The sequence below is a fragment of the Trachinotus anak genome, unplaced genomic scaffold (assembly GCF_046630095.1).
Source record: "Trachinotus anak isolate AG129_WGS33_773 ecotype Australia unplaced genomic scaffold, CSIRO_AGI_Tana_v1 ptg000013l, whole genome shotgun sequence".
Taxonomy (NCBI): domain Eukaryota; kingdom Metazoa; phylum Chordata; class Actinopteri; order Carangiformes; family Carangidae; genus Trachinotus; species Trachinotus anak.
The window spans coordinates 3,039,835-3,064,737 of record NW_027273864.1 but is presented as its reverse complement, the minus strand read 5'-3'; the positions used below and the strand labels follow the sequence as shown (position 1 = coordinate 3,064,737).

The following is a 24,903-nucleotide window of genomic DNA, read 5'->3' as shown; positions in this document are numbered from 1 at the left end:
TCTGGCCTCTCGATGAGACGAGGAGCATTTCTGGGGGGCACAGTGTGGTTGTTGTGGCAACGTTGCTGAGGAGTGAATGAAGCAGATGTCAGAGTAATCCATCAGCCGGCAGCCCCACACTCCCACTGATTGCTGAGGAACACACACTGTTGTGACACCTGCAACATGCCCCTCAGCTACATCCACTTCACTCTGCTCGCCCTCATCCTCAGACTAAATGTGGAAAATGTTAAAGGTCCCACATTTTACACTTTTACTGTGATTTATTAATTTATTAGAAATCTGCACGAAGATATATTTGTGGTTTTAATAACTAAAAACCTTCCCCACCATCTAGTTTTACATCGCCTCTCTCAGATCAGTGAACCAATCAGAAGAGAGGCTGTGAGGTTCTCTTCTGATTGGCTGACTGATCAAATGAAAACATAGCAGATTTCAGGTAAACACTCAGAATTAAACAAAATCCTGCAAGGTTGGATGGTGGGTCCAGGTGGGCGGGATTTGGGGCATCGCTGAGCGCTTTGACTGCTTTGTTGTGACATCACAAAGTTCCAGAAGTCCTGATGGCTGGTTTTAAGGCTCAGTTTCTGAATACAGGCTGTGTGCATTTCTCTGTGAGCTGAGGCTTTGATACTTTCACAGTATTAATATAGAACCTAGACCTGCTTTAAAATAAAAAAAACAAGGACATTTACCTTTATACAATATTGGACCTTTAATTAAACACAAAATCACATTGTTCTGTTATTCTTAGACATTTATTAAACAAAAACAAATGAAAAGACAGTGTGGGTCTACATGACAAATGTCAACTATAACTTCTGATTAAGCCTCTTGGTGACATGATTTCAGGTTCTCTGGGTATAAAACCTTATTGAAATGTGTCCAGAGAACCAAGTATCAAAAAGCCTTTAATTTATTTAATGTTTCAGCGGGTGAAGAAATGCTAAGGGAAAATATCTTAAACAGAGAAAATAAATAAAACAATATTTATATAAAAATAATCTCTTACAAAATATATTCTATCAAGCAACATTGAGGGAAATTTCTGTCTGGAAGCTCACATTTGCTCCTGGTGTCAACTTAGCTTGAAGAGTCAACATGGCTGCTCGCTCACAAACTCCTCCGTAACTTTCCAGACAACTAGCAGCAAACTGGAGGGGAAGGAGGAAAGAAACAAGCAGAAAACAATACTATCATACTGAGTCCAGAATCAGTAGTTTAATGTTAATCTGTCAGTTGAGTTCAGTTCTGACTGTTTCAGGTTTCAGCTCCAGTGTTTAAATTGTCTTGTAAAAAAAAAAGAAAATAGACACAAAAAAAAATCTTTTTACTCTTAAGTGCACTTGAATAGTTTTTTTTGTTGTTTTTTGTTTTTTTTACTACAATGCCAGGCATCTACACCAACTTAAAACCTTACCAGATTTATTTGACAATGGAATTTCAAAATGATCAGTAGTTTTCTCACTGAATAAATTATTAGTCTAGAAAAAGAGAGAAAAAGCTATCACTGTTGCTATCACTGGAGGTGATTGATGCCAATAGAGCAGTGTGGCCTGCAGAGAAGTCAAGCCCGGGCACAAAATGGCATTAGAAAAAATAAAACGTATGAGCCCATAGGTTGAGTCCTGTGTGATGGCCGATGTGCACTGGCATCAGTGTAATCAACACAAGCTGGAAGAAGTGGTTGTCATGGTTTCTGTAATGCCAAGACAGCAAGGCATCACTTCACACGTGTGCATCAGCCATAAAGAAGCCTTCTTCTGAAATACACAACAAGCACGTGCGCGTACAGTCCAGTCTAACTGTCTGAATACATGTCCAATAAATATCTCTATTTACAGGTGTACACCTCCGTCCTCTCGCTGCAGGTGTTGCATTTGACGTAGCAGCACCACAGGAACTTACAGTTGCACTGCCAAACACGTGAATACTGGTGTGTGTTATATCCCCGCCCGCAGCACATCAGGTCACAGCTGTTGGGCTGCTGAGCTGTTTTGTTGCACAGGCGACCCTGCGTTCCCGTGCTGCCTGTCAGAGGGTCTGCCTCGCAGTAGTTGGGCGACCTCTCGATGTAGACCAGCTCTGTGTCCAGGGGCTTGCGGTAGGAATGGGGTTTCTTGATCTTCAGGAAGGTGGGGCGCTTGTTGCGGCTGGCTCGCACTGGCTCCACATGCACAGCCTGGTTGTACTTGTCCTTGAGAATGTATCCCAGCTGACGGAACTTGGGTAGAGTTGTCCAGCAAGTTTTGGTGGTGCAAGATCCCGACACACCGTGACACTTACACTCCAGACGCATGCCCTTCTCCAGAACCTATAACATGGAAGAAGAGTTCAGTGGAGGCAGAGTTTCAAAGTTTCAAACTGGAAGGTGTGAAGTTCAAACTAATTTTTTTTTTTTAGACTGAACTATCTACCACATCTTCATCAGAACACTACCTGAGAGCAACGTTCAGTTGTTCTGACATTACACACAGTTTCTTACAGATTGTTTGTTGTTTGTCTTTCCATAATGAGCAGGTTAGAGAGATGAGTGCAGAGAAATACTCAGTGATATTGCATGAATAGTTCAACAGGTTGAGACAAAAGTTTTCGAGCATTCCAAATGAATGTAAGCATTCCAGAGGTCTCAGAGCCGCTACAGTATGTCACTCTATGACTGGTAGCTATTTATGTTCTTTTACAAGACAGGCTGAGCTTAAAAACATGGGAGAACCACACTCATACAAAAGCATGGAAACTCGCTAACTTCATGCATTTTTGTGTTATTCAATAATTTGGTATATTCATATACAAATCATATACTTTTGAGTGGCTTTATTTCAGTTATATCAGGAGTATGAATTAACCAAAACAAGCTTGAAAGGACTTTATTGATTTTACACATGAGGACGACTCAGTCAGTGAAAACAGTTACATTATATAAAGTCTATCTGGAGTGAGCTTTGTCAGCTCAAGGAAAATAACTCTTACGATGTCATAGTGATCTCATCAGGGTTATCTCAAGACTACTGCTGGGCTATGAGAATATTCAGGCACAGTGGCAGCATGGGGTATTGCATTTTCTGCATTTATCACATGATACACTGGAGCCCAAAGAGCATTTTTATCAAGCACAATTATCAGAATTATCAGTTTGTCGAAAATACATTTTTTGGAGCATCACAAATGAATGACTGTCTTTATTATCAGAATTTGATCCATCCAATCGCATTCGGCAAGTATAGAGGAGCCGTATGGTTGATGATTTTATCACATTCATGTGTGCAGAGTTCTAACATGAAGCCAACTGGTTCTAGTCTTGGGCTGGAGAAGGACTCTAATGTGTTTTTTGAGATTTTTTTGGCAACTCTTACAGGACTGTATGGGGCACCATCTTTGAACACAGTGTCCAGTTCCCCTTTATACATCAGTGGGCTATCTCAGCTGGAGCTATTTATCAATGGAAAGCCTGGAATTGAGTGTGTGAGGTTTGAAAGAGATGAACATTTACCAGAAATGGAAGGCGTAATGAAAAATGCTATCAAGCATTATGGAAAATGTCGGTTTATGACTCTCAACCCTACGATGGACTGAAAGTCTGGCTAGCCTGCCTTCTGCTGAGTTGGTTTTGGCAGATCTTTTTTAGTATGTTTGATCCTCACAAGTCCCCAACTTTATAAAAGTTGAATACTTCATTTCTGGAGTACCACTTTAAACATTCTGTTTTGTTTCTCAATGAAAAATTCCTGAGTTATTTTTAAGTGAGCAGATTGGTTCTAACTGATTTTTACCCAAATTTTACAAATGCCCTTTAAAGTTATTGTGTCTCCTGCTCCTTAAGTAGTACTGTGTAAGTAAGTAGTAGTGTGTAATGCTAAAAAAAACACCACGTTGAATATCCCACAACTAATTAGGTTACTTAGCAACAGGTCAATAGATGATATAAAAGGGGGTATAAAGAGGCTCCAGAGAGGCAGAGTCTCTGTGCAGTGAAGATGGGGAGAGGTTCCCCACTCTGTGAAAGACTGTGTGGGCAAATAGTGCAACAACTGAAGATTAATGTTGTTCAACATAAAATCGTAAAGAATTTGTGAATTTCAGCATCTACGGATCATAATATCATTAAAAGATTCAGAGAATCCAGAGAAATCTCTGTATGCAAAGGGACAAGGCTGAAAACCTGGACTGGATGGTCTTGATCTTCAGGTCCTCAGGCAGCACTGCATTAAAAACAGATATGATTCTATAGTGGAATGCATTGGGGCTCAGGACCTGCTTACTCCAAAAATGCAGGTTGAAACTTTAACATGCAAAGAAGAAACCAGATCTAAACATGATCCAGAAATGTCTCCGACTTCTCTGGGCCCGAGCTCTTTTAAAATGGTCTGAGGTGAAATGGAAAACCGTCCTGTGGTCTGACCAATTGACCATTCTTTTTGGGAATCATGGACGCCGTGTCCTCCAGGCTACAGAGGAGATGGACCATCCAGTTTGTTATTAGCGCGATGGTATGGGGGTGGGATACCATGGCTTGGGTAGCTTGTACATCTGGGAAGGCTCCATTAATGCTGAACAGTATATACAGGTTTTGGAGCAACATATGCTGCCATCCAGACAACATCCTTTTCAGAGAAGGCCTTGCATATTTCATCAAGACAACGCCAAACCCACATTCTGAGTGTATTACAACAGCATGGCTCTGTAGTAGAAGAGTCTGGACAATAAACTGACCTGTCTGCAGTCCAGACCTGTCACCCACTGAAAACATCTGGAGCATCATGAAAGGAAAAATACGACAAAGGAGACCCTGAACTGTTGAGCAGTTGAAATCCTATATCAGGCAAGAATGGAACATTTCACTTTCAAACCTCCAGCAGCTGATCTCCTCAGCTCCCAAACATTTACAGAGTGTTAAAAGAAGAGCTGATGAACACAGTGGTAAACATGACCCCGTCCCAATTTTATGAAACATGTTGCTGGCATCAAATTCATATGGAGCATATACTATATTTTTCATAAAACAATAAAATTTCAGCATTTCAACATCTGATATGTTGTCTTTGTTCTATTTTCAATTAAACATGGGTTTACATGATTTGCAAATCATTAGATTCTGTTTTTATTTATATTACACAGTCCCCTAACTTTTTTGTAAACGGGGTTGTACCAACTAACAAAAAAGTTTGACCACAAAGCTTCTCTCTATATATGCTAAGAACAAAATGAACCGGTATACGGCGATGAATTCAGACATAAGCTGGTTTAATTTATGAGTTCTCGAGGTGACTAAAGAGACAGTTTGTTCTGTCACCACATCGAGACATTTACAGCGAGCAGACTGGCAGCGGTGAAAGGCCGTTTTAGGGACAGAGTGGAACCTTTTGGTGCGCTCGGCAGAGCAGCCGGGGTATTCTCTGTGTGCCTCGGGCTGAATGACATCAGCTCACCCTCCTCCGTCCTCACCCTGGCTGGCATTAAAGAGCCTCACCCTGCTTTTTAATTATTCCACTCTGACATGGCATCAGACTTTCTGGAGTCTCGTGGGGTAATTGTCAAAAGCCTTGGATGCACACAGCTTAGTGTGGTCATGCTCCCGAGATCTGACAAACATATAATTCATGGAGTTCAGGGAGGTGAGATGCCAGTGAAGCTGCCATTGTTTGTTTAGCACAGACCCTGTAAGCCTCCCGTGGCACCTTTTACACTATTGTTTATTCTTCTCAAGAAATTTGAAGGCCGACACTCAAAACACACTCTGACATCATCTCCAATTAAACATGAAAGCCTCACTACAATAATTACAGAGGTATCAATTCAGTAAGTGTATATTAAGAGATTGTATCACACTCTGACTGATGCCTGGCCTCACATGTGAAGCCGAAGCCCCGTCAGATGAAACAACTCCTCTTTGTCCCAGGATGGGACCACAACCTGTCACTGTGATGCCGACATGAAATCTTTCCAAGCAAATTCACTTCTCAGTTTCTAAATTTTCACAAGTCAGCTAACAAGATCTCATGTTATGATAGTGAAATACAAATTAATATGAAGAATGAAACAAGACGCAGTGCAGTTTGGATTTGGGTGTCATGGAGATCATGTGTGACTGCATTAGGAGGTTGTGTTTTCAGCTGTGCCTGTGTATTTGTCAGCAGGATGACTCAAAAACTACTGAACCAGTTTGCATTTAACAATTTACTTGCTGCAGAGATGGGGAAGATCTTCATCATTCACTATGGATCTAAAGTTTTTTCAGTGAAATCTGCTGAATGTTGTTTGACGCTGACCTTAGCGGAGAGGCCTTGTAGTCTATTGGTTTTTTTGTTTGTTTTTTTTTTGTTTGGTTTTTTTTTTGCAATTAATTGTTTAAGCTATAAAATGCCAGAAGATAATTACAATGCCAGTTACAATTTCCTTGATCCTAAGACAGTGCCTTCAATTTTCTTGTTTTGTACAACCAGCAGTCCAAAACCAAACCAGAGTACACAGCCATGCTAGCAGCTTTAAGGGGCTATACGTAGGCACTGTAAAGCTTGGAGCTAATACTAACATCAGCATGGTAACATGCTTACAATTACTAACATGTTGGTGTTTGGTGGGTATAATGTTTACAGTGTTCATTATGGCAGGGTACCATGTCAGTATGCTAACATGTTCTTTATTAAAATTTTAGAATTTTAGAAATTTCAGAAATCCAATAGTAGTTATGGTGGTTGTCGAGACATTTCACAAATACAAATGTGAACCTCACTGTGTTGAGGAAAAGTCAGTGAAAAACTGATGCTGGTAAGATTTATCCTCTGGAGACAAGGTGTTGATTGATAAAGTTGAATCAGTGCCTCTGGAAACCAGCTTCAACGAAAAACTGAAAATGATAACCACCTTGAAGATCGGATTTAGTGCAGGACTGTTGTATTAGGCTGCACTAGGTTTAGCTATGTGTACATAATACACTGCAAACTGAATGTGATTTCAAGTTCAGGCAACGTAAACTGCATTAACCTTTGAAATCGGACTCTTTTACAGACACTGGCCAGCAAATTGTTACACACTGAGCCATCAGGGAAGAAACTGAAGAAACAATGGTTTAATGAATCAGAAAGTCTACTTTACTCTATTACAATCACTTTCTCTCTCTCTCTCTCTCTTTCCTACTTTCAAGTCAATCAGCCGACTGGTGGCGCTAACAATCAGTTAACCACACATCGTCTGTGAGACAGTTTTCTTGTCGCTGCCAAAATTCAAAACTGTTTTCTGTTCATGGAGTTTCACGCTCGACACCATCAAAATTAAAGAACGACTCTGAGGAAGTTGAAAACAGATCTGTGATATGACAAAGTCCTTAACCTCTGCTTGAAACATCACAGAACAACAGCTGCTCTCCCTTCTTGGCCATCTTCACTGGGCTGTGCATGTGATTTCTTGGAGGCACTCCTTCTCCCAACCTGCACTTTTGGGCTCATCTGCACAAAATGGCATAACTTTCTTCTGACTGCAAAAGACTTCTCACATATTTTTTCATCTTTGCACACAAGATAAAATAACGTAGTGCGTAAGTGCCTCTCCTGACTGAAATGAATCGTAGCAAAAGTTCAATCAGGAAGTCCAGCTTTAGGCTCTTTCCTGCTTTCATCTCAGTCAGCTGACTGATGGTGGTCACTCTTTCACTTTAACCAATCAGATTTCGCCACAGCTTCTGTAATCTAAGTTTCTTGTTGCTGTCAAAATTGAAAACAGCTCCTTTCTCTGCTGCTCCCTCCTCCACCCAGTTCACCTCCACCTTTCACCAGAGCCAGCTGCACATCACATTCATCCAGAGCCTCTGCTCTTCACTTGGGGGATTTTCTTCTCAATGATCATGTCACGATTGAGTTTAATTACCAAAGACTGCTCACATATTTCATCAGCTTCTCTGTTGTGCAAACTAAATCGAATAAATTAAATGAATGACTCTGTCACTCTCTGTTCGTCTCTCCTGATTGAAATAAAATCATAAATGCAGCAGCATCTAAGCTCGAGACTGCAGTAGACCTGTTTCTACCTCAGACTTCCACTGATCTCTCAGGTGCCTGCTGTGGTTCCAGTAGATATCTTGTGGGGCCCCTTTGTGGATGATCCTGCACTTTCTGTTGATCTGTCATTTGGCTCCCGACTTCTGATCACCGGTAAACAACATCAGAGTCTAGCTAATGTTCCCTCAAATGGCCACGGTTCCCCTCACAGTACAGCTTCACAGATGCTGTTCCCTCTTGACTTGCATTATTTGAATTCCTAGATTGGGATCTTGCAATCGACCACATTTTGTCTTCAGTGGCTTCTGATGAAACTCTACCTGTCTCTTGTCCTGTTGTGACCTATTTCACTATCAGATTGTGAGAAATGGCTGCAGCCAAACCCCAAAACTAGATCCATCTCATCAGCCAATCACAAAATACCATGTAAAACCATTTAAACCTATTACAGGAAAAATCCTAAGTGCCTAAGAGCTTGAAGATAACATAGTTTACCCTGCATTTAAGTAGAATAACATAAAGTAGAGCTGCATCATATAGAAATGTACAGTGTTTCAAGAAAAATGATGAGATTTACCTTAATAATGACAAATAATCATAACAATAATCATGTTTTATGCATTGGTGCATGTATCTTTATCATGTCGGCTCCACTGATATGTTTGACCTGTTTAATGACAGACACTGCATGGATTCACTGTATTTACTGTAGAGGTTAAAGGTCCAATATTGTATAGAGACATTTTTATGTCTTTCTTTGGAGAAAATGCACACAGCCTCTTTTTAAAAACTGAGCTTTGAAATCAGCCACCAGGACTTTGTGATGTCACAACAAGAGACTCACCACCCTCAGCCATGCTCCCAGCACAGCCCACCTGGACCCATCATCCAACCTTGCAGGATTTGGTTTCTCTGAGTGTTCTCTGAGTGTTCACCTGAAATCTGTTATATTATATCTGTTATATATATATATATATATATATATATATATATATATATATATATATATAAAACAGTCAGCCAATCAGAAGAGAAGCTCAGAGCCCATCACAAAGTTACAGAACTCTTTATTATATCACTTTATACAATATGGGACCTTTCATGTTGTGGCTGATCAGTGGACATAGCTGCATCCTAAAAAAAAAGGCTCAGTTGTTTTAAAACAGCTGCTCACTGTAGTTTTTATCAAATGTTACTCCAAAAGGAGGAAATGGTGCATTAGTCAGAGATTATTTTCAGTCTATCTATCTACATTTGGTGAGTATTTCCAGCAGCAGGACAGTGTTTGTGGGACAGTCAAAGTCAAAATAAACTATGGTGAATGAGTTCATGTCATTGACATGCTTTGAATAGATAACAATGGAGCTCTGTAGCACAGAACAATAAGATAAATCAGGCTACTTGTTAGTAGGATACAGTCATTGTTGGTTTTGGGAGAAAGAAAAATCGAATACTGTCAGTCTTTGCCATCTTTTAAATGTTGTCTTCGCTGATGTGATTAGTTACAATGACACACTGATACCACAGCACTTACTGTAAATGTAAACTTAAGTTCACCTGAGCTAAACTTATTAGCTGAACTTACTCATGTATGCATCAGATTTTATTACCCATGCGACCTTGAGCACTGATTCTAAATAACTTATTACTGGGCATTAATGATGTGATTTGAATGTGCAAAAATAAAAGCAAAAACAAACATACCTTGCGTCCCACTTCATTGTTATGTAAATTCATGAGAGTCCTGGCATTCTGCTTAATTTCCCGGGCATCCACAAACACCTTGGAGAAACCCAAGCCGTAGTGGACGTCTGCCGAGCAGCCGCCCCACTTCCAGCCTTCCTCCTGGTTGTAGAAACCTTGTTTGTCCTTGTCACAGCCGCAGCCACTCAGACTACCCTGGGTGCAGGCCGCAGTGACTGCATGGGCGACCCCGGCAGCGATTATAGCGTAGGTGAATGCAGCCTCCTTACTGCCTGTGATAAGGAGAAAAGACGTTTTTAATCACAATTGCCAACAACAGGATTCACTATTTCAGACTCTGTCAAGCCTCCTTACATACCTAGCATAGCTGCCTCAAACCAAATCATAAAATACATGAGCTGAGCCAAATCCAGTTCATTAATCATGCTCTCTTTAAATGGATAAACTTCAGGAGGAAGTTCCGACTCATGCTGAAAATATAACGAAGCAGACTGGAAGAGGCGGGAAGCCCTAATGAAGGAAACTGTTGTATTTATGAGTTATAATTGAATAACCTTAGGCCTTGTGATGTGTCTGTAAATTAACATTTAGTCTATTGATTACATATGATTAGTAAAGATGTATATATGAGACCGTTCAGTGGGAGAAACTACTAAATGTTTAGGCATCATTTTGGCCCTTGTCCCAGCTGCCATCACACTAGGATCCACCCTGTGGAGGTGATTCTGAGAGGCATGCACAGCCTCCCTACCTAGATGGATTTCCAGTCCATAAATCTGAGGGCTTCAAGTCAACTGCCTTTTTTAATTAAAATAGAGATAATTCCTGTTGGAGCACATGTGGAGACTGTCCAAAAATGACCATCAGTTGCGAAAAATGCTCCAATAAAGTCATCATCTTTAACCATTAAACCGCCATCGAAGCTCTGTAGACTTTTAAGGTCATAATTCTTCAAACACTGAAATTTATGGGCAAGTGTTGAGTTTTGTTGGAACTATGTGATGTGAATCTATGATAGGCAGAATCTCAAACACAGCAGCATCCTATCACTGTATTTGTAAACCAGATATAGTAACTATTGCATAATTTGCAATAAACACTGTGTGATCTACTCCCCCAGTCAGTACAGACGCAGCCAGTATTATCAGTGGTCCAGTCTGCTGAAACAAAACAATGGATTTGGACAGACTCTATACAGTGCAGCTGGAACTGAGCAGCGATCCAGCCGACCTGCTGTCTCCTGGAAATCAGCCTGATTCTCTTCTTATAGGAGGAACATTTGGATTTTGCAGTGATGATATTTTTGCAATCATCTACTCTCACTGAGTTTTGTTTAAAGGTCCCATATTTTACACTTTTCCTGTGTTTGATTTGGAGTGTTGATATCCATAAGAAGTTTTGATATCCATAAGAAGATATATTTATGGTTCTAAGAACCAAAAAGGATCTCAGTGTAGTTTTACATCTCCTCTCTCAGGCTTCTCTTTGCAGTTCTAGTAACAATAGATTGATTTCAGGTTAACACTTGGAGAAACCAAATCCTGAAAGATTGGATAGTGGGTCCAGGTGGGGGAGGCTTGGGGCGGGGCTTAGAGCGGTGACTGCTTTGCTATGACATAACAAAGTTACAGAAGCCCTGACAGCTGGTTTTAAGGCTCAGTTTCTGAATACAGACTGTGTGCATTTCTCTGTGGACTGAGGCTTTGATACTTTCACAGTATTAATATAGAACCTAGACCTGCTTTATAATCAAAAAAGACATAAAAATCTCACTTTATACAATATGGGACCTTTAAATCTGCTCTTATGCATAAACAGTCTAGTTGCCTCCCTAAAGCAGTGGCTTAAAATCGTTCCACATAAAACATCCCCTGCCAAAGCTGCAGAACCTGGAGGTAAGTTTGTAAACCTAGAAGAAAGTACTTGTCTGAACTTGAAACTTTTGGGGGGAAAGTATTTTATGAACATACATGAAGGTTGTTTAGCTGAGACGAGATAAAGAGCATGTAGGTCTGCATGTTACAGGCTGTGAAACAGCAACAGCACAATAAAGACACGCATTCAGTTACAGTATGTATTCATGGTAAAACAAAAATGACAGAAACCCTCTATCACTGCATATGTCAACCTATAAGGAACAAACATGCTCATTTAGTCCACACATGAAACTCTTCATCTTTCAGCTTTTAAGTGTGTGAATCTATCCTCTACATCCGTTACAGCTAATACCACAACCATATCAGGTAAAACAATATAACACAGAACATCAACGTACAAAGCAGCAATCAGCATAAATTAAAGGCTTAAACATGATGTGAGGTGTAATCCTTAATGACACTTGCATTGAAATATGACACCCAAGCTCTGCATCTCTGTCTATGAGATGACAGGGTGAACTTAAAGGACAAGACAGTTGAATACCAGCATGTTAAATATGATTCTCTACTTGTTTCCACTGTCCAGTCTCTGGAGCAAGCATGGCCTCCAGTGTTATTCCACATACAGGATAAGATCTGCGGCTTCTTTTCCCACCAAGAGCAGATGCACTGAGTCTGAGTCTCTGTCAGTGTCAGAGGTCGACCACATCGGAGGAAATGTCTTTTTAAACTATTTCTGGACGCTTTATAGCAATTTTCAGCGCTCGCTGTGCGGCTTTTTCATCCACTTTTATATTTTTATTCAGATGCTTCAAACATAAACAAACATAAATAAACAGATATGATATTAATGAATAAATGAAAAAGTTTAGTTTTGCACAATAATAAGGCAAAGAAATACTCTAAGATAAAGTGGAGCTCTTAATAATAAGTATTTAAAGCTTTCTTACCTTCAAAACAACAATATCAGTAATTCTCTAATAACTTACAGTTACTGAGCTGCACTGTAAATGTATAGATAGACCCCTATAGGAGCACTAGTCACCAAACAATGAGATAAAACCACCTGAATCTTAATAGAGGGCCCATCACAGAACCCCATAGAATAACGTAGAATAATTCATCCATCCATTCAGAATGCTTGTTGCACAAAGGACAATACGTGCTCAGGTTTTTCCATCTAGTTAAAATCAAATCAAAGTGCAACATACCCACTCTGAGCTCTTTCCCGAAGACAGTCCTCTCCCCCAGGGCCGAGCAGTTCCAGCGCCCGTGTCTGAACTGGAACTGACATTCATTGATGCCCATCTGAACCCCCTCTCCGATCACTATGATCGCGTCGGGTCGGCTCTGACAGATCGTCCTCTGACGGGGGGCCAAGCCGGGGATTTTATTACAGATGATGCTCGCTCCCAGCGCAACCACCGATGACAGACCCCTGCGGTTAAGGCGAAAATGTTTAAATATGGCATTTTCCTATGGAAGTTCTTCAGGTGTTTTAATGCAGAGCACTAGCACTGGGCCGTGATCTGGAGGAACAGACACGGCTCTGACTTATCACACGTGTATAATAACTGCATGTGTTGTGTTGACATTCCTGCAGCTTTCCTGGAGTGTAAAGCAGTTTTCAATTCTCCAGCTGTCTTAAAATCTTTTCTTTTTTTCTGCATTCCTCCTTTGAAACTCTAAAGCACCTGTGTGCGTTACCGCAAAGACAACCTGTAGAACATCCCCAATAACTCACCCGATTTTCAGATACACTATTCCGAGGCACAGGAAGAAATGTAAAATCCAGCGCCGTGTCTTCCTACTCATGTTGCTGAGCCCGGCCGGGGGAGCAGTGCTCTGCTGCTGCGATAACCTGCTCTATTGCTCCGTCGAGCCCCGCGGGATCTCCAGGTGTTCCGCGCTACAGACGTGGGTAAGGCTCCTCGGGACAAACCGGCGTTGGTGGGAATGAACTCGCCCTAATTTCATCTGGTAGGTGCCCGGCGGTGTGAGCCCGTGGTGGAGCATTGGAGCTGTTAGTGTTCAGGTGGGAAGCTCGGCTCCTCGGTTGATCAGAGCGAGTGCGCGTCTACCTTTTTCTATCAGGGCGTGTTCTGCTGCGGAGGATCTGCCTCTGAGCCGCTGGCAGTCTCAGCCTGCAGGTACACGCTCAGATCATCCGTGCCCGCGTCTCACACCCGCTCGGAGCTGCGGACCTGGCCACGGCGAGTCGAGTCGGCGGGTCCTGTCAGCTCACAGAGACCGAGTCCGCTCTGGGACACTGGATCATCCGCGCACTGGAGGAGTCCATCCCGCCACTGAACAGTAGCACTCTGACAGACAACCAGCCGTCGCACTTTTTATTAATGTTCCAACAATAAATGCCCCTCCCACTCATTCTGTGTTATCTAGGCACGTTTTGACCCCCACCCCACCCCACCTTCCCCCCCTCCCCTTTATCAGATCACATTTCATCTGATGCGATTTACACCTCAATCCTAAACCAATGAACACCGCCGGTGGGAATCTGTAGAGTATATTTATCTTATAGGCTACTATGTTGTACTTTAACGCCATCACACTTGTTTTTACTCAACAATAAATTTACATTTTCACACCAGATATATCATCATCTTATGAAATATCATTTACTGTATCCATAAAAAATACCCAGCACCATGAGGCAGTTGAAACCGGGTTCATCTGACCAACTGCAACATTCAAATACTTCTGACATTTTAATGTGTCAAAAAAACCTTTTACTTTTTATAGTTAATTCCAGGTCTCAAATTGTATTAACTGAGATGTCCATGTCTTTTTTTTTTTTATAATAAAGCAGGTCTAGGTTCTATATTATACTGTGAAAGTATCAAAGCCTCAGTCCACAGAGAAATGCACACAGCCTGTATTCAGAAACTGAGCCTTAAAACCAGCCGTCAGGACTTCTGTATCTTTGTGATGTCACAACAAAGCAGTCACTGCTCTCAGTAATGCCCCAAGCCCCGCCCACCTGGACCCACCATCCAACCTTGCAGGAGTTGTTTTGTGAATGTTTTGCCTGAAATCTGCTATATTTTCATTCGATCGCTCAGAAATCAGTCAGCTACCACCTGTTGTTACCAGAGCTCCAGAGAGAAGCCTGAGAGAGGAGATGTAAAACTACACTACAAATATGGGACCTTTAAGTGAATGATTTGAGTTCTTTCATCTCTATATCTGATCAGTGTTTTAATTCATATTCCAGTGTCTGTTTCAACAGGCTGGTGCAAAGGTTGTCTGCCAAATATCATCAGCTTTAGGACTTTTGATATTTTTCCATGTGAATTAGTTTGAGAAATACAAAGTTTTTCATAACTGACACATATTTTAAAAATGGCCTAATGAACAGTTAAATGATCATCAGAACAGCAAATCAACAAGGGGGAATATCTACAAATGTAACTTAAGCCATAAAATACCTTGTGTGGTCACTGGTGTAAACAGCACTGTAAGTGTGGCCTGACAGTAGCAGCTATAAGAGCTGCAGAAGCATCAGTCAGGAACCATATTGTCTCATCACTTATGACTGATATAATACTTCCTAAGTGACTTACACCACTTCATGGTGGTCTTCTGTGCAGGGCAGATGGTTTGAGATGTTAAAGGACCATAACACCATCTGCTGTCATACATGTGGAACTACATCATGTTCTACAGTACAGGAATGAATCAGTGGCCCTGGGCAAAATAAAAACCTGTTTCCTTCAGGTTGCCATCAAGCACAGAGACCCAGAAACCAACCAGGACTTCTTTGCTGAAATAAGATGTTGTAATTTGATTAGTGAGCACTGTGTGAGCACAGATCAACTACAGTTCTAATGGTGGTAGAAACTAGGCTCTGACACATGTACACATACGATACACAATACTGCAAGATAGTTGGATAAAATAAATACAAATAAAAAAGCAGTGGACACAGCCAATCTGAGGCTTTGCAGGCACTGGGACAGTTGCCACTTTGCTCATTTGGTAAATGACCCTGGATGGGAAGGGGTAAGCTTTAAATGAGATCAAATAAATTAAGTAATTTACACACATCAATCGGTGTAAGTCTACGAAACCAGGTGTACACTTCTTTCTTTGATTAATTTAAAACTGACTAGTGTCATAAAATGATTCATGGTTGTGGTTTGGAAAATAACAGTGACGTTCACTGTGGTGGAAAGAAGCTTCACATATTTACTCCAGTGCTGTACTTAAAGCCCACCACACAGGTGTTTTCACCTGCGCCACCTGAACAGACCTCCTCTCTGGCCAGTGGGGGTGGATACACACTAGGATGCAGATAATTGTCAAGTACAACTTTAAAGTATTTGTACTACGCTACTTCATTCTTCCACACCACTACCTTCATTTGTTTCAGAGAAAGACATGTACAATAGTGCAGTGATGATAGCAAAACTAGTGATTTCCTTCATGAAAGCTCCATTTAAATCTGAATAAGATTTAAAGGTGATTACTTTCTTACTGAAAGCTTGATTTCTAATGTACTGTATGCGGCATTGCTTTTTCCTGAAGGCAACTTTCACATTTTTGCATATTTAGTCAGTGTGCACTCAATAAGACTCTAGGTAACACTAGTAATTGATTGGAAATGTACCAACTGAAAACTCAATATCACTACAATGCGTACAACATATGGTACTTTCCCGTAAATTACACACCTGTAAAATAATACTCATTGAGTATTCATATTTTATAGTTACTTTGAAGAATAAGATTTCAAAACTACTAACAAGATTAAATTGAAAGCATTGCTGTAAACTTTAATACCCACAGATACAACTTTAAAAAGTTGCTTATATATTATTGCATAAGTAAAAACAATCAAATTATTATTCTGCTATATAAAAATACAAGGAATGCTCTAAAAGGATCAAGTAATTGCACATTTTTTATTCAATATCAATCATTAGCTCACAACTGTTTTCCATATTACATCAGATGTTATCATAAACTCAAGAAAATACAGAAGGAGTAAGTTCATGTCTTCACTAACACACTAATATTATAGCAAATGCCATGTATTCATCACAATCTATGATCAGAACTTATGTGAAACTAAAATATAAACAAATGGATATAGATATTCTGCGCAAGTTAAGAATTACAGTACCTGTGCTCAGAACCAATTCTCTGAGAAACTGCTGAGTAAAATGTTCTCAAATATTTCAGAAGATAACCACAACAGAGGATGTTTCACAGAGGAAAAACTGTTTGAAAATGAATGCAGGAGCACTTCACTGAATACAAACAGAAGAGATGCCACTCCTCAGGGAAGGCAATAGATTGTATAGTTATCTTCCAACAGGGCAAAATCACTACCCTACAACTATACAATCTACTACCTCACACTGTGTGAGCAGCTGGAATAAAAAGTGCTGATTAAAATAACATCAAGGTCCAGTAAAACACTTCAGGATCCATGTAGGGACGACTGAGACGTGTGCTTGGCACTTTGAGAAAGACAGTAGGTTGAATAGTTATCTCCCAGTGCGGGTGTGACCCTAAAACTATACAACCTACTACCTCAACCCACAGTGAAAGCAAAGCTGTCAGCTGCAGTGGAAGAGACGCTCAGGGGTGGTTTGATGCCGGAGAGGCTCAAAGACTGAGGAGAACCGGGTTCTGACAAAGGTCAATGGACCTTGGACTGTGGAGAGTCAAACAGACGGTGAGTAGTCAGTAATTTAACTGAGGCTGCACGAACCAGCCATACACATTTACTTCAGGCTAATTTGTTTAATAGGACCAATAGGACTAAACAGATGTGTCAACTTGTGTCTCTAATACTTCTAGACTAGATAATACTGAACCTACTTCGTCACTACGTGACCACAGATTTATATGACCATATCATCACTTTTGGGGGAGATCACACTACAGTGGAGTGATGTTTGAAAAAAAACCCTTTTGTTTTAGTATCAGTATGAAATGGGGTATTTAACGGGCACCAGCATCAAAAAAAAACTTGGATGGAACCCAGCTCAAGTGTCGGTTTCTCATGGAGGCGATGTTCATATCAGCCAACAAGAAATTACCCCGGCATAAATTTGACTTTTGGCCTGATAGTCATGGTTGGAAAGTTAGGTATGCCTAGGCACTGGTTGTTACAATGACCCACAACCATTCTGTTTCTGTTTTTTCAAATTACTGAGCTTCACTCATCTCTGTCTGACGCTGATTAATTCTCAAGCTTTAAACTCGTTATTTTTATTCATCCAAGAGCAGTGGAAAACATGTAGGTAGCAGACCACTCATTTTTAGCTGACTGTTACTGGTTAAAAGGACAGACATCAGGAACAGTAGATAAGATCAGCTGTAGCTAAATAAGTTTACTTCTGTAAGGGCTCAAACAAACACGTTTGGCTGCTCTTGGGTTCAGGCATCTCTGTAGCTGGTGTCTGTATTCGGCCACAGATTGTGAGTGAGTTTTGAAAAGGTAAACCTGATAAATAGTACTGCTGTTTTTAAGTTCAGTACCATGGACAGCAGCTGGCAATGAGAACACCATACATCTGTTCACCTCAGCTGGCTGCACCAACTATATCAAATATGGTGTATGGTTAGAGTCTATTTGATTATTTCCTAGTGTTCATAAAAAATTTACTTTTAAGAACTGGCTGTTCATTTAATTTGGACCACAGCAGACCACTGTTTCCTTCAGCAGTATACTGGAGGTGCCCCACCACCCCCAACATAAAGAGGGCCTTTGCTACTGTTGGAGGAAAACAGTATGATTTTATGGAAAACAATATTATGCCTGATCATTTACAGGGCAGCACACAATGGCAGCACATCACACAGCAAAGGGCACATGTTACATTTGTGAGGATGAAGTGTCATCTCCTGACTACACTGATAATGACAGATTCACCTCAGCAGGTAATCGATTAAGGGTGTACACTTAACATTTAGAGATCTTTTTAAAATCTATGTCATTAAAAGTTACAAAGTTAATTAACTGTGTAATCAATCAAATGTCACAAATTAGTTAAGTATCCATCACAGTTTCTCAGACCCCACCATGACTTGTTGGTTTGCTGGTTTTAACTGGACAACCAGTCCAAAACCATAAGATATTCAATTTGAAATGATGTAGGATTCATTATTAATCTGCTTTTCATATTAATAATTGAATATATAAAATGCCTTTCAATCAAACATTTATCACAGTTTCTAAGAATCTAAGGCGATTTTTGATTTTGTGTTTCTCTGACCAATAGTCCAAACCCAAAGACATTCGATTTACAGCATCAAAAAGAGCAGAGCAGTTGATCTTCATATTTGAGGAGCTCAAAATGGCAAAGCTGTTTGCATTTTGACTTAGAAATTTACTTAAATGACTGTATATATATATATATATATATATACACACATATACACACTGATTATTACAGGTCTGGCTTGACATGTAAATTACTCCATAATTAGCCTGAAAAATGATGCGCAGAATACAACAATCAGCCGACACCATTCAACCACAGAAACAAGCCTGCTCCTGTATGAACATCTGTTGGACAGGAGGGGTCATTTCCAGCTGCCAGCAGGTAGGGGAGCCTTCTTTTTTTTTTTTTTCCTTGCCACCACCCAAATCTCCCTCAACCTCCGATCAAACACGCTCTTTTTCAGTGTCCATTCGAAAGGAAGCATTGAACTGCTGTCTGACCACAGCTCTCCCAGAAAAATACGAACAGTATTAAGAAAAAAATGTTTTGTCGGAGCTACACTAATTTGATATGCTTTTAACTCAAGGGCTCGACTAAATTAAATAATAATAAACAATAATAATTAATAACTACTAAATCGGTGAAGTAATTCTTCACATGAGACAGAAATGCAGCCTTTCTGTCTGACACTGGGATCAGGACCGACTCCTACAGGCGATGGAAGCTAGCAAGCTCGCTAGTTCCAATCATCCGCCAACGTGACTGAGCATTTAGGAAACACTGCACCTCCTCTGGATGTTCTCGCTGCTGGGGGAGTCTTGCTAAATGTAGCGGTGAAACATAGACCTGAAGTCGGTGCCCCGCAGTCGGGCAGGCTCGTCAGTTTCTGGGAACCACTCCTTACAACTTACTAGCTAACCCCACCGAGCTAGCGGCTAGCTAGCAGCACGTTCCAGCATGGTTGACCAGAAAGGCAAACGTCGGATAAAAGTGGAGCAGCTGAACCCTCGACCACAAAACAGTGTCAGCTGCCGTTATACGGCATTTTACAGAACACACGTCCGAGCATTGAGACACATCTACTGAGAAATGTATGACACTACATAATACAGTCTACCCACCTGCCTGCCATGTCAAAAAGCTCCTCCACCCTCTGACTGCTTCTTCTTCGTGGCTTTGATGGCGCAGCTAAGAACGACGTGAGGGACGCGTTACAGCCCCTTGCTGTTTCGGAGTGTAGACTACAGTAACGTCTCCAGTCACAATGTCTGAATCATGAATGAATGAACTAACAATTGCATAAATACATAAATAAATTACGGATTCATCCATGTGCAGTACACCATTATTAGTTCACGCAACTAAATCAATTTTCTTGGTTATTTCCTGCGATGAAAAACCAGATGCTCAACTGACTCCAACTAGAACTTGAGTCTTGTAACAACTAGTTAACTGCAATTAAAAAAAAATAAATCACACTGAAAATGCATTACTTTCAGTCATTTAATCAGGTAGCAGGGGTGGGAGGCAATGCTTACAATGTAAAAGCTTGTAGAAGAACACTTGAATGTAGCAGAGCAAGACAGACAAATCAGCCAACCAATATATTATTGAGCAATATCATCACAGATTACAGTTTACTACTTTATTAGATACACCTGCTTGTTAAAGGATCTGAAAATATCTAATGAGCCAATCATGTAGCAGCTCAATGCATTCTTTTAAGATCAATGCATAAAAGAATGCAGACATGGTGAAGGGGTTCAGTTGTTGTCCAGACCACATCAGAATGGGGAAGAAATGTGATCAAAGTCACTTTGACTGTGGAATAGTTGTCACTCCGGTCAGTCTCTGTTGTCTTAAATGAATGCATTTACTCTGGGCCCAGGAAACAGACGCCAAACATGAGAAACAGATTAGAATCTGCCTAACATTTTCTTCCCCCACCAGCTTATTATACCAAAGTGCAATGAGGACAAGGTCACTGTCATATCTTCTCTGAATAACAGACTGTTTACAATAAGCCTATTGCAGTCTGGCGTTAAAGGTTACAATGACTGTGATGAGTTATTACAAAAGTCAGTTTGACAGTGATTCAGCAATTTTATATACATTTCAGTAAAATCTACCACCACATCAAACTGTCTTAACGCCCACAAGTGGTTATAACAATCGTATGGAGGAAAATAAAGGGAATCTAACAAATCAGTGTGGACTGGTATAAACCCAAATACTATGTTGATTACTGGATAGGAAAGAGCAACTAATTACAGTTCTTTTTTTCTCCTTTTCTACTTTTGAGTCCCTTGTTTTCAATATTGTTCCAGTGTTCAGTCTTTTTACACATGAAGCAATACCAAAGAAGGCCCTGTGGTTATGGGCGGTCTGCCAAGAACACTCTTGGGATGAAAGGCAATATTCTGCCCTTATAACATGGCACCAAGTCTATCTCACAGCAAGTATCATAGTTTGTCCCATCTCAGTTGCAGCAGTCTTATCTGGGGGTGATCCAGGATTCTCACAGGATGTTTCCCACAGATGACAAGGTGAGGAGTCGGGGCATGGATTAATTTGGAACTTAGCTGAATCATAGATGTTAAATTTCCTATGTATCATGCTACATTCTTTTGTTGTGAAGTCTCTTGGTTCCCACAGTGGTGTTATTGTCCCAGCACTCTAGTTCATGTCTTAAAACTCATGTATGTTGAGGGTCAGTCCATGACCTCATCTCCCCTGTTGGAGCTTTTGGGGCATCTTGTGGCATGGATCCATTCTGCTTTCCTGTCCGTCTTTAGATTGGTTCTTGTAGTTTACTGCACCTGGTGTGGTCTTGTCCACCTGGGAGATAGTGAAGCTTCCTCTATGATTTCACCAACACAAGATCTCCCATCTTTAGAGGATGTATAGCCATGAATAGCCTCTTTCCCAGGACAAGCTGGCAGAAACCTTCTCAGAATGGTAGAGCCAGTGCTTAGTCAGCCATGGATTCCTCCTTTCATATCAGCGCAGATGTGTGTGAGATGTCAGCTGTGGGCATGCACCATGTCATCCCATTAACACTTCATGTGGACTTCGTCCTGTGGTTCAGTCAGCAGTACTTCTAATTGAATATAGCATGAAAAGCAAAGTATGTGGTCATTTCCAACTTGTTTGCATAGTGTTTGTCATCCTTTCCTTGACTGTGACAATCACTCTCTTCACCTGTTGGTCTCTTTAGAGGTAAATTCCATGTGGACAGCAGAATCTGAGAATTCTCTCTTCCACCAGACATGTTTTTCACAGTTGTGTCATCCATTTTCTTGCAGGGAACACTTCAGATTACTTTGAGAATATGTCCACAGTAACCAGGAGATATTTATAGCCTGGATTCAGAGACGCATTCAAAGTCCATTTGCATGTTTACAGCCGGACCTGATGGTGGCAGTAGATGGTCGTGTTTTACTGCTTCCATGCCCTTGTGGTCCTGTGAGCTCACTGTGCATCTACTTAGTAACAACTGAGTCAAAGCAGTTACATCTGGAGCAAACCATTGTGTTTGGATCACATGATAAGCCTATTCTTACTTCATGTGTGAGTCTGTGTGCAACTTGGACCAACACATGGAGGAAGGATCTAGGGCAAACCGGCCTAACATCAGGTTAGAGCCACAAGCCCCACTCTAACTGAGTACAACATTTATTTCCCACACTGTTCCTTCATGAATGTCAGCACAGAATTTGGAAACTGCAGTTCAATCAAGTGAGACAAAAGAACATGTGGTTCTTGGCTCGTTTGGCACTCCTGGTCAAAAATTACTCCAATACAAGTGAAAGTTGTTAAGTCAACTTGTTTTTAAAAAAAATATGCTTTTCAAGATACTAGTACATTTTTTACATCAACACATTGTTATATTGTTTCACTTTACATTGACATGACCTAATGACTCTGAAACAACCGACCAACTGAATGCACTGATTATACTTATTTGTAGAACCTGTAGAATAAAAAGCTTGTAGAATACGATACAAAGCCTATAGAAATGGCCATAAAAACAAAGTTATCAACAGAAGGACATCCAAGTACAAGCTCTCTGTTTAAAAGTTATTCTGGACATAAATACCTCAACAGTTTCTCAAGTTGGACAACATATCTTTGCAGGCGGTGATGAAGTTTGGTCGTGGACGGGTACACACAGCAAACATTAACCAAAACAAATCTTTCTTTTTGTTAAAACATCAAACATGGACTTCCGATAAGGCCGCAGTGCTCTGGTGAACAATCATTTGCCTCATCTTTATCTAACGTAGCCATAGTAAGCCACTGCTAAGTTGTTACAAAACTGTAGCAGCACAACATGACTGATAGGTAGGTGTTGGCTGTGGTTGGGTTTTCTCCTGCGATGAACACAGTGGACGGTCTATCACATTTTAGAAAATAGAAAATTCATTCCACAGACTAAAAGCTTCGCTTTTAAAGTAACAAGTTCCTCATACAAATGTAGTGAAGTTGAAAGTACAATTTTTTGTGTTTTAAGTCTATTGGAGTAAAGTTTCCACAAAAAAAAAAAAATAGTACTTTGCTATTTTTTTACTTTACTGTCCACCTCTACATGAATAACCTTTGTAGACAGAAGCAGTACGAGCTGTGTCACCATCACAACACAGTTTTCAGTGCACCAAAATCACCCAATCATTTTGCAACAAACTGGGCCCAGGTGATGTAACTCACAGTCACATGTTTCACAGTCATGTGTCATCTGATTCAAACAACAGGAGCCATGTCAGCAGATTTAAAGTGGAGACCTGCTAACAGAAATACTCCAAGTCACCTTGTAGCCTGATGATGAGGCACATGTGTCAAAACAAACAATGCCAAACAGCATCAGGAACATAAACTTCACATGATGTCTCCTCCTCATCCTATGGCGAGTGTGCGACTGTCTTGACCGTGGACTATGAATCTGCAGTAAGCCCTAGCTTCAGGACCTTTCATGATATCATCCTGGTGTCTGCTGGCGTTGGATTGTGCATATCACATAATCTGCTCCACAAACTCCATCAAACTCCAATCAGCTCATCTACAGGGGCTGTCAGTCATCTGCTCTCTGCTGTCAGGCTGTTGCAGCTCCACTAAGTTAGGCACTGATTGGAGACAGGAGACTGTGGAAGCTGTTTGTACCGACATTTCTCCTGGTGCTCCATGCCTCACACTGGCGGCTGTTGGTACAGGTTTATTGGTGATGTCCTCCCTCGATTTGTCTTGTACAGTAACATGCATCAAAAGAATCCCTGCCTCCCCGGCCTCTCTGGGTTTCTTATCTGTCCTCTCCTGCAAGCCTCGTCTATCTTTCCTATTCTGGAAAACTTCCCAATCCATAAATTTTTTTTTCCCCCCCAAATAGTTATTTTCCCTTTTGCCTCTGTTTCTGTTTCTTCTATTGTTGCTCTTACTGCTGCCAGTTTAGTAGCCGTGTACCAGTTACTGTGTGCAGTTTGGTACATGCTGAGCAATTGAAGGTGCACATTTGTCTACTATTACCCTGACTGGTTACTTAAGAGGAGATTGCATTGGTGGAGCATGAGGTTCACTCACACATTTTCCCATGTCATTTACAATAAAGGAAAAGAAAAATAGGATTCCTTATAAGCAGGAAGAGGGTGAAAAAAAGAACTTCTTGCTTTTGCTAAGGAAAATAAGGGCTCACTTGAGTCAACAAAGGAGCACTAGTGCTTGAAATGGCATGATTACCCACACAGTTTTATATGCATACTGGGTGATGGAAGTATTATTAAGAAAATCCTACCAGTTCTAATTCTTCTTCAATACATAATATGTATTTTCCAAGTATAACCTGAGTTTATTATGACGGTGAGGTTGAAATGGTAAATATTGCTGCATCCACAGTCACCACTTCATATTGTCACAGCTACACTATAGGTAAGTCAGTAGGGCACGCACACTTTCTTTTCTGTTTCGTGTTTAAAGGTCCAATATTTTACACTTTTCCTGTGTTTTATCTTAAGTGTTGATATCCATCAGAAGATACAGTATTCTTATGGTTGTAAGAACCAAAAACCATCTCAATGTAATTTTACATCTCCTCCCTTAGGCTGCTCTCTGGAGCTCTAGTAACAGGTTGGTGACTGTTTTTGA

At 40.7% G+C, this 24,903-nt stretch overlaps 1 protein-coding gene and 1 long non-coding RNA gene across 2 annotated transcripts; both read right to left on the bottom strand.

Moving 5' to 3' along the window:
• Positions 1-696: 696 nt before the first annotated feature.
• On the bottom strand, positions 697-13,945 carry wnt7aa (wingless-type MMTV integration site family, member 7Aa). Its single transcript, XM_071494792.1, has 4 exons — positions 13,320-13,945; positions 12,787-13,013; positions 9,699-9,970; positions 697-2,314 (listed from the first exon to the last, which is right to left on the bottom strand). Exons 1-4 carry the CDS (start codon positions 13,388-13,390, stop codon positions 1,835-1,837), a joined length of 1,050 nt encoding a protein of 349 aa, XP_071350893.1. The 5' UTR covers positions 13,391-13,945; the 3' UTR covers positions 697-1,834.
• A 2,520-nt stretch (positions 13,946-16,465) lies between these two features.
• LOC139630935 (uncharacterized) lies at positions 16,466-23,611 on the bottom strand. Its single transcript, XR_011693244.1, has 2 exons — positions 19,893-23,611; positions 16,466-17,255 (listed from the first exon to the last, which is right to left on the bottom strand). It is a non-coding gene; the product is annotated as an uncharacterized lncRNA (long non-coding RNA).
• Between the last annotated feature and the right edge of the window lie 1,292 nt (positions 23,612-24,903).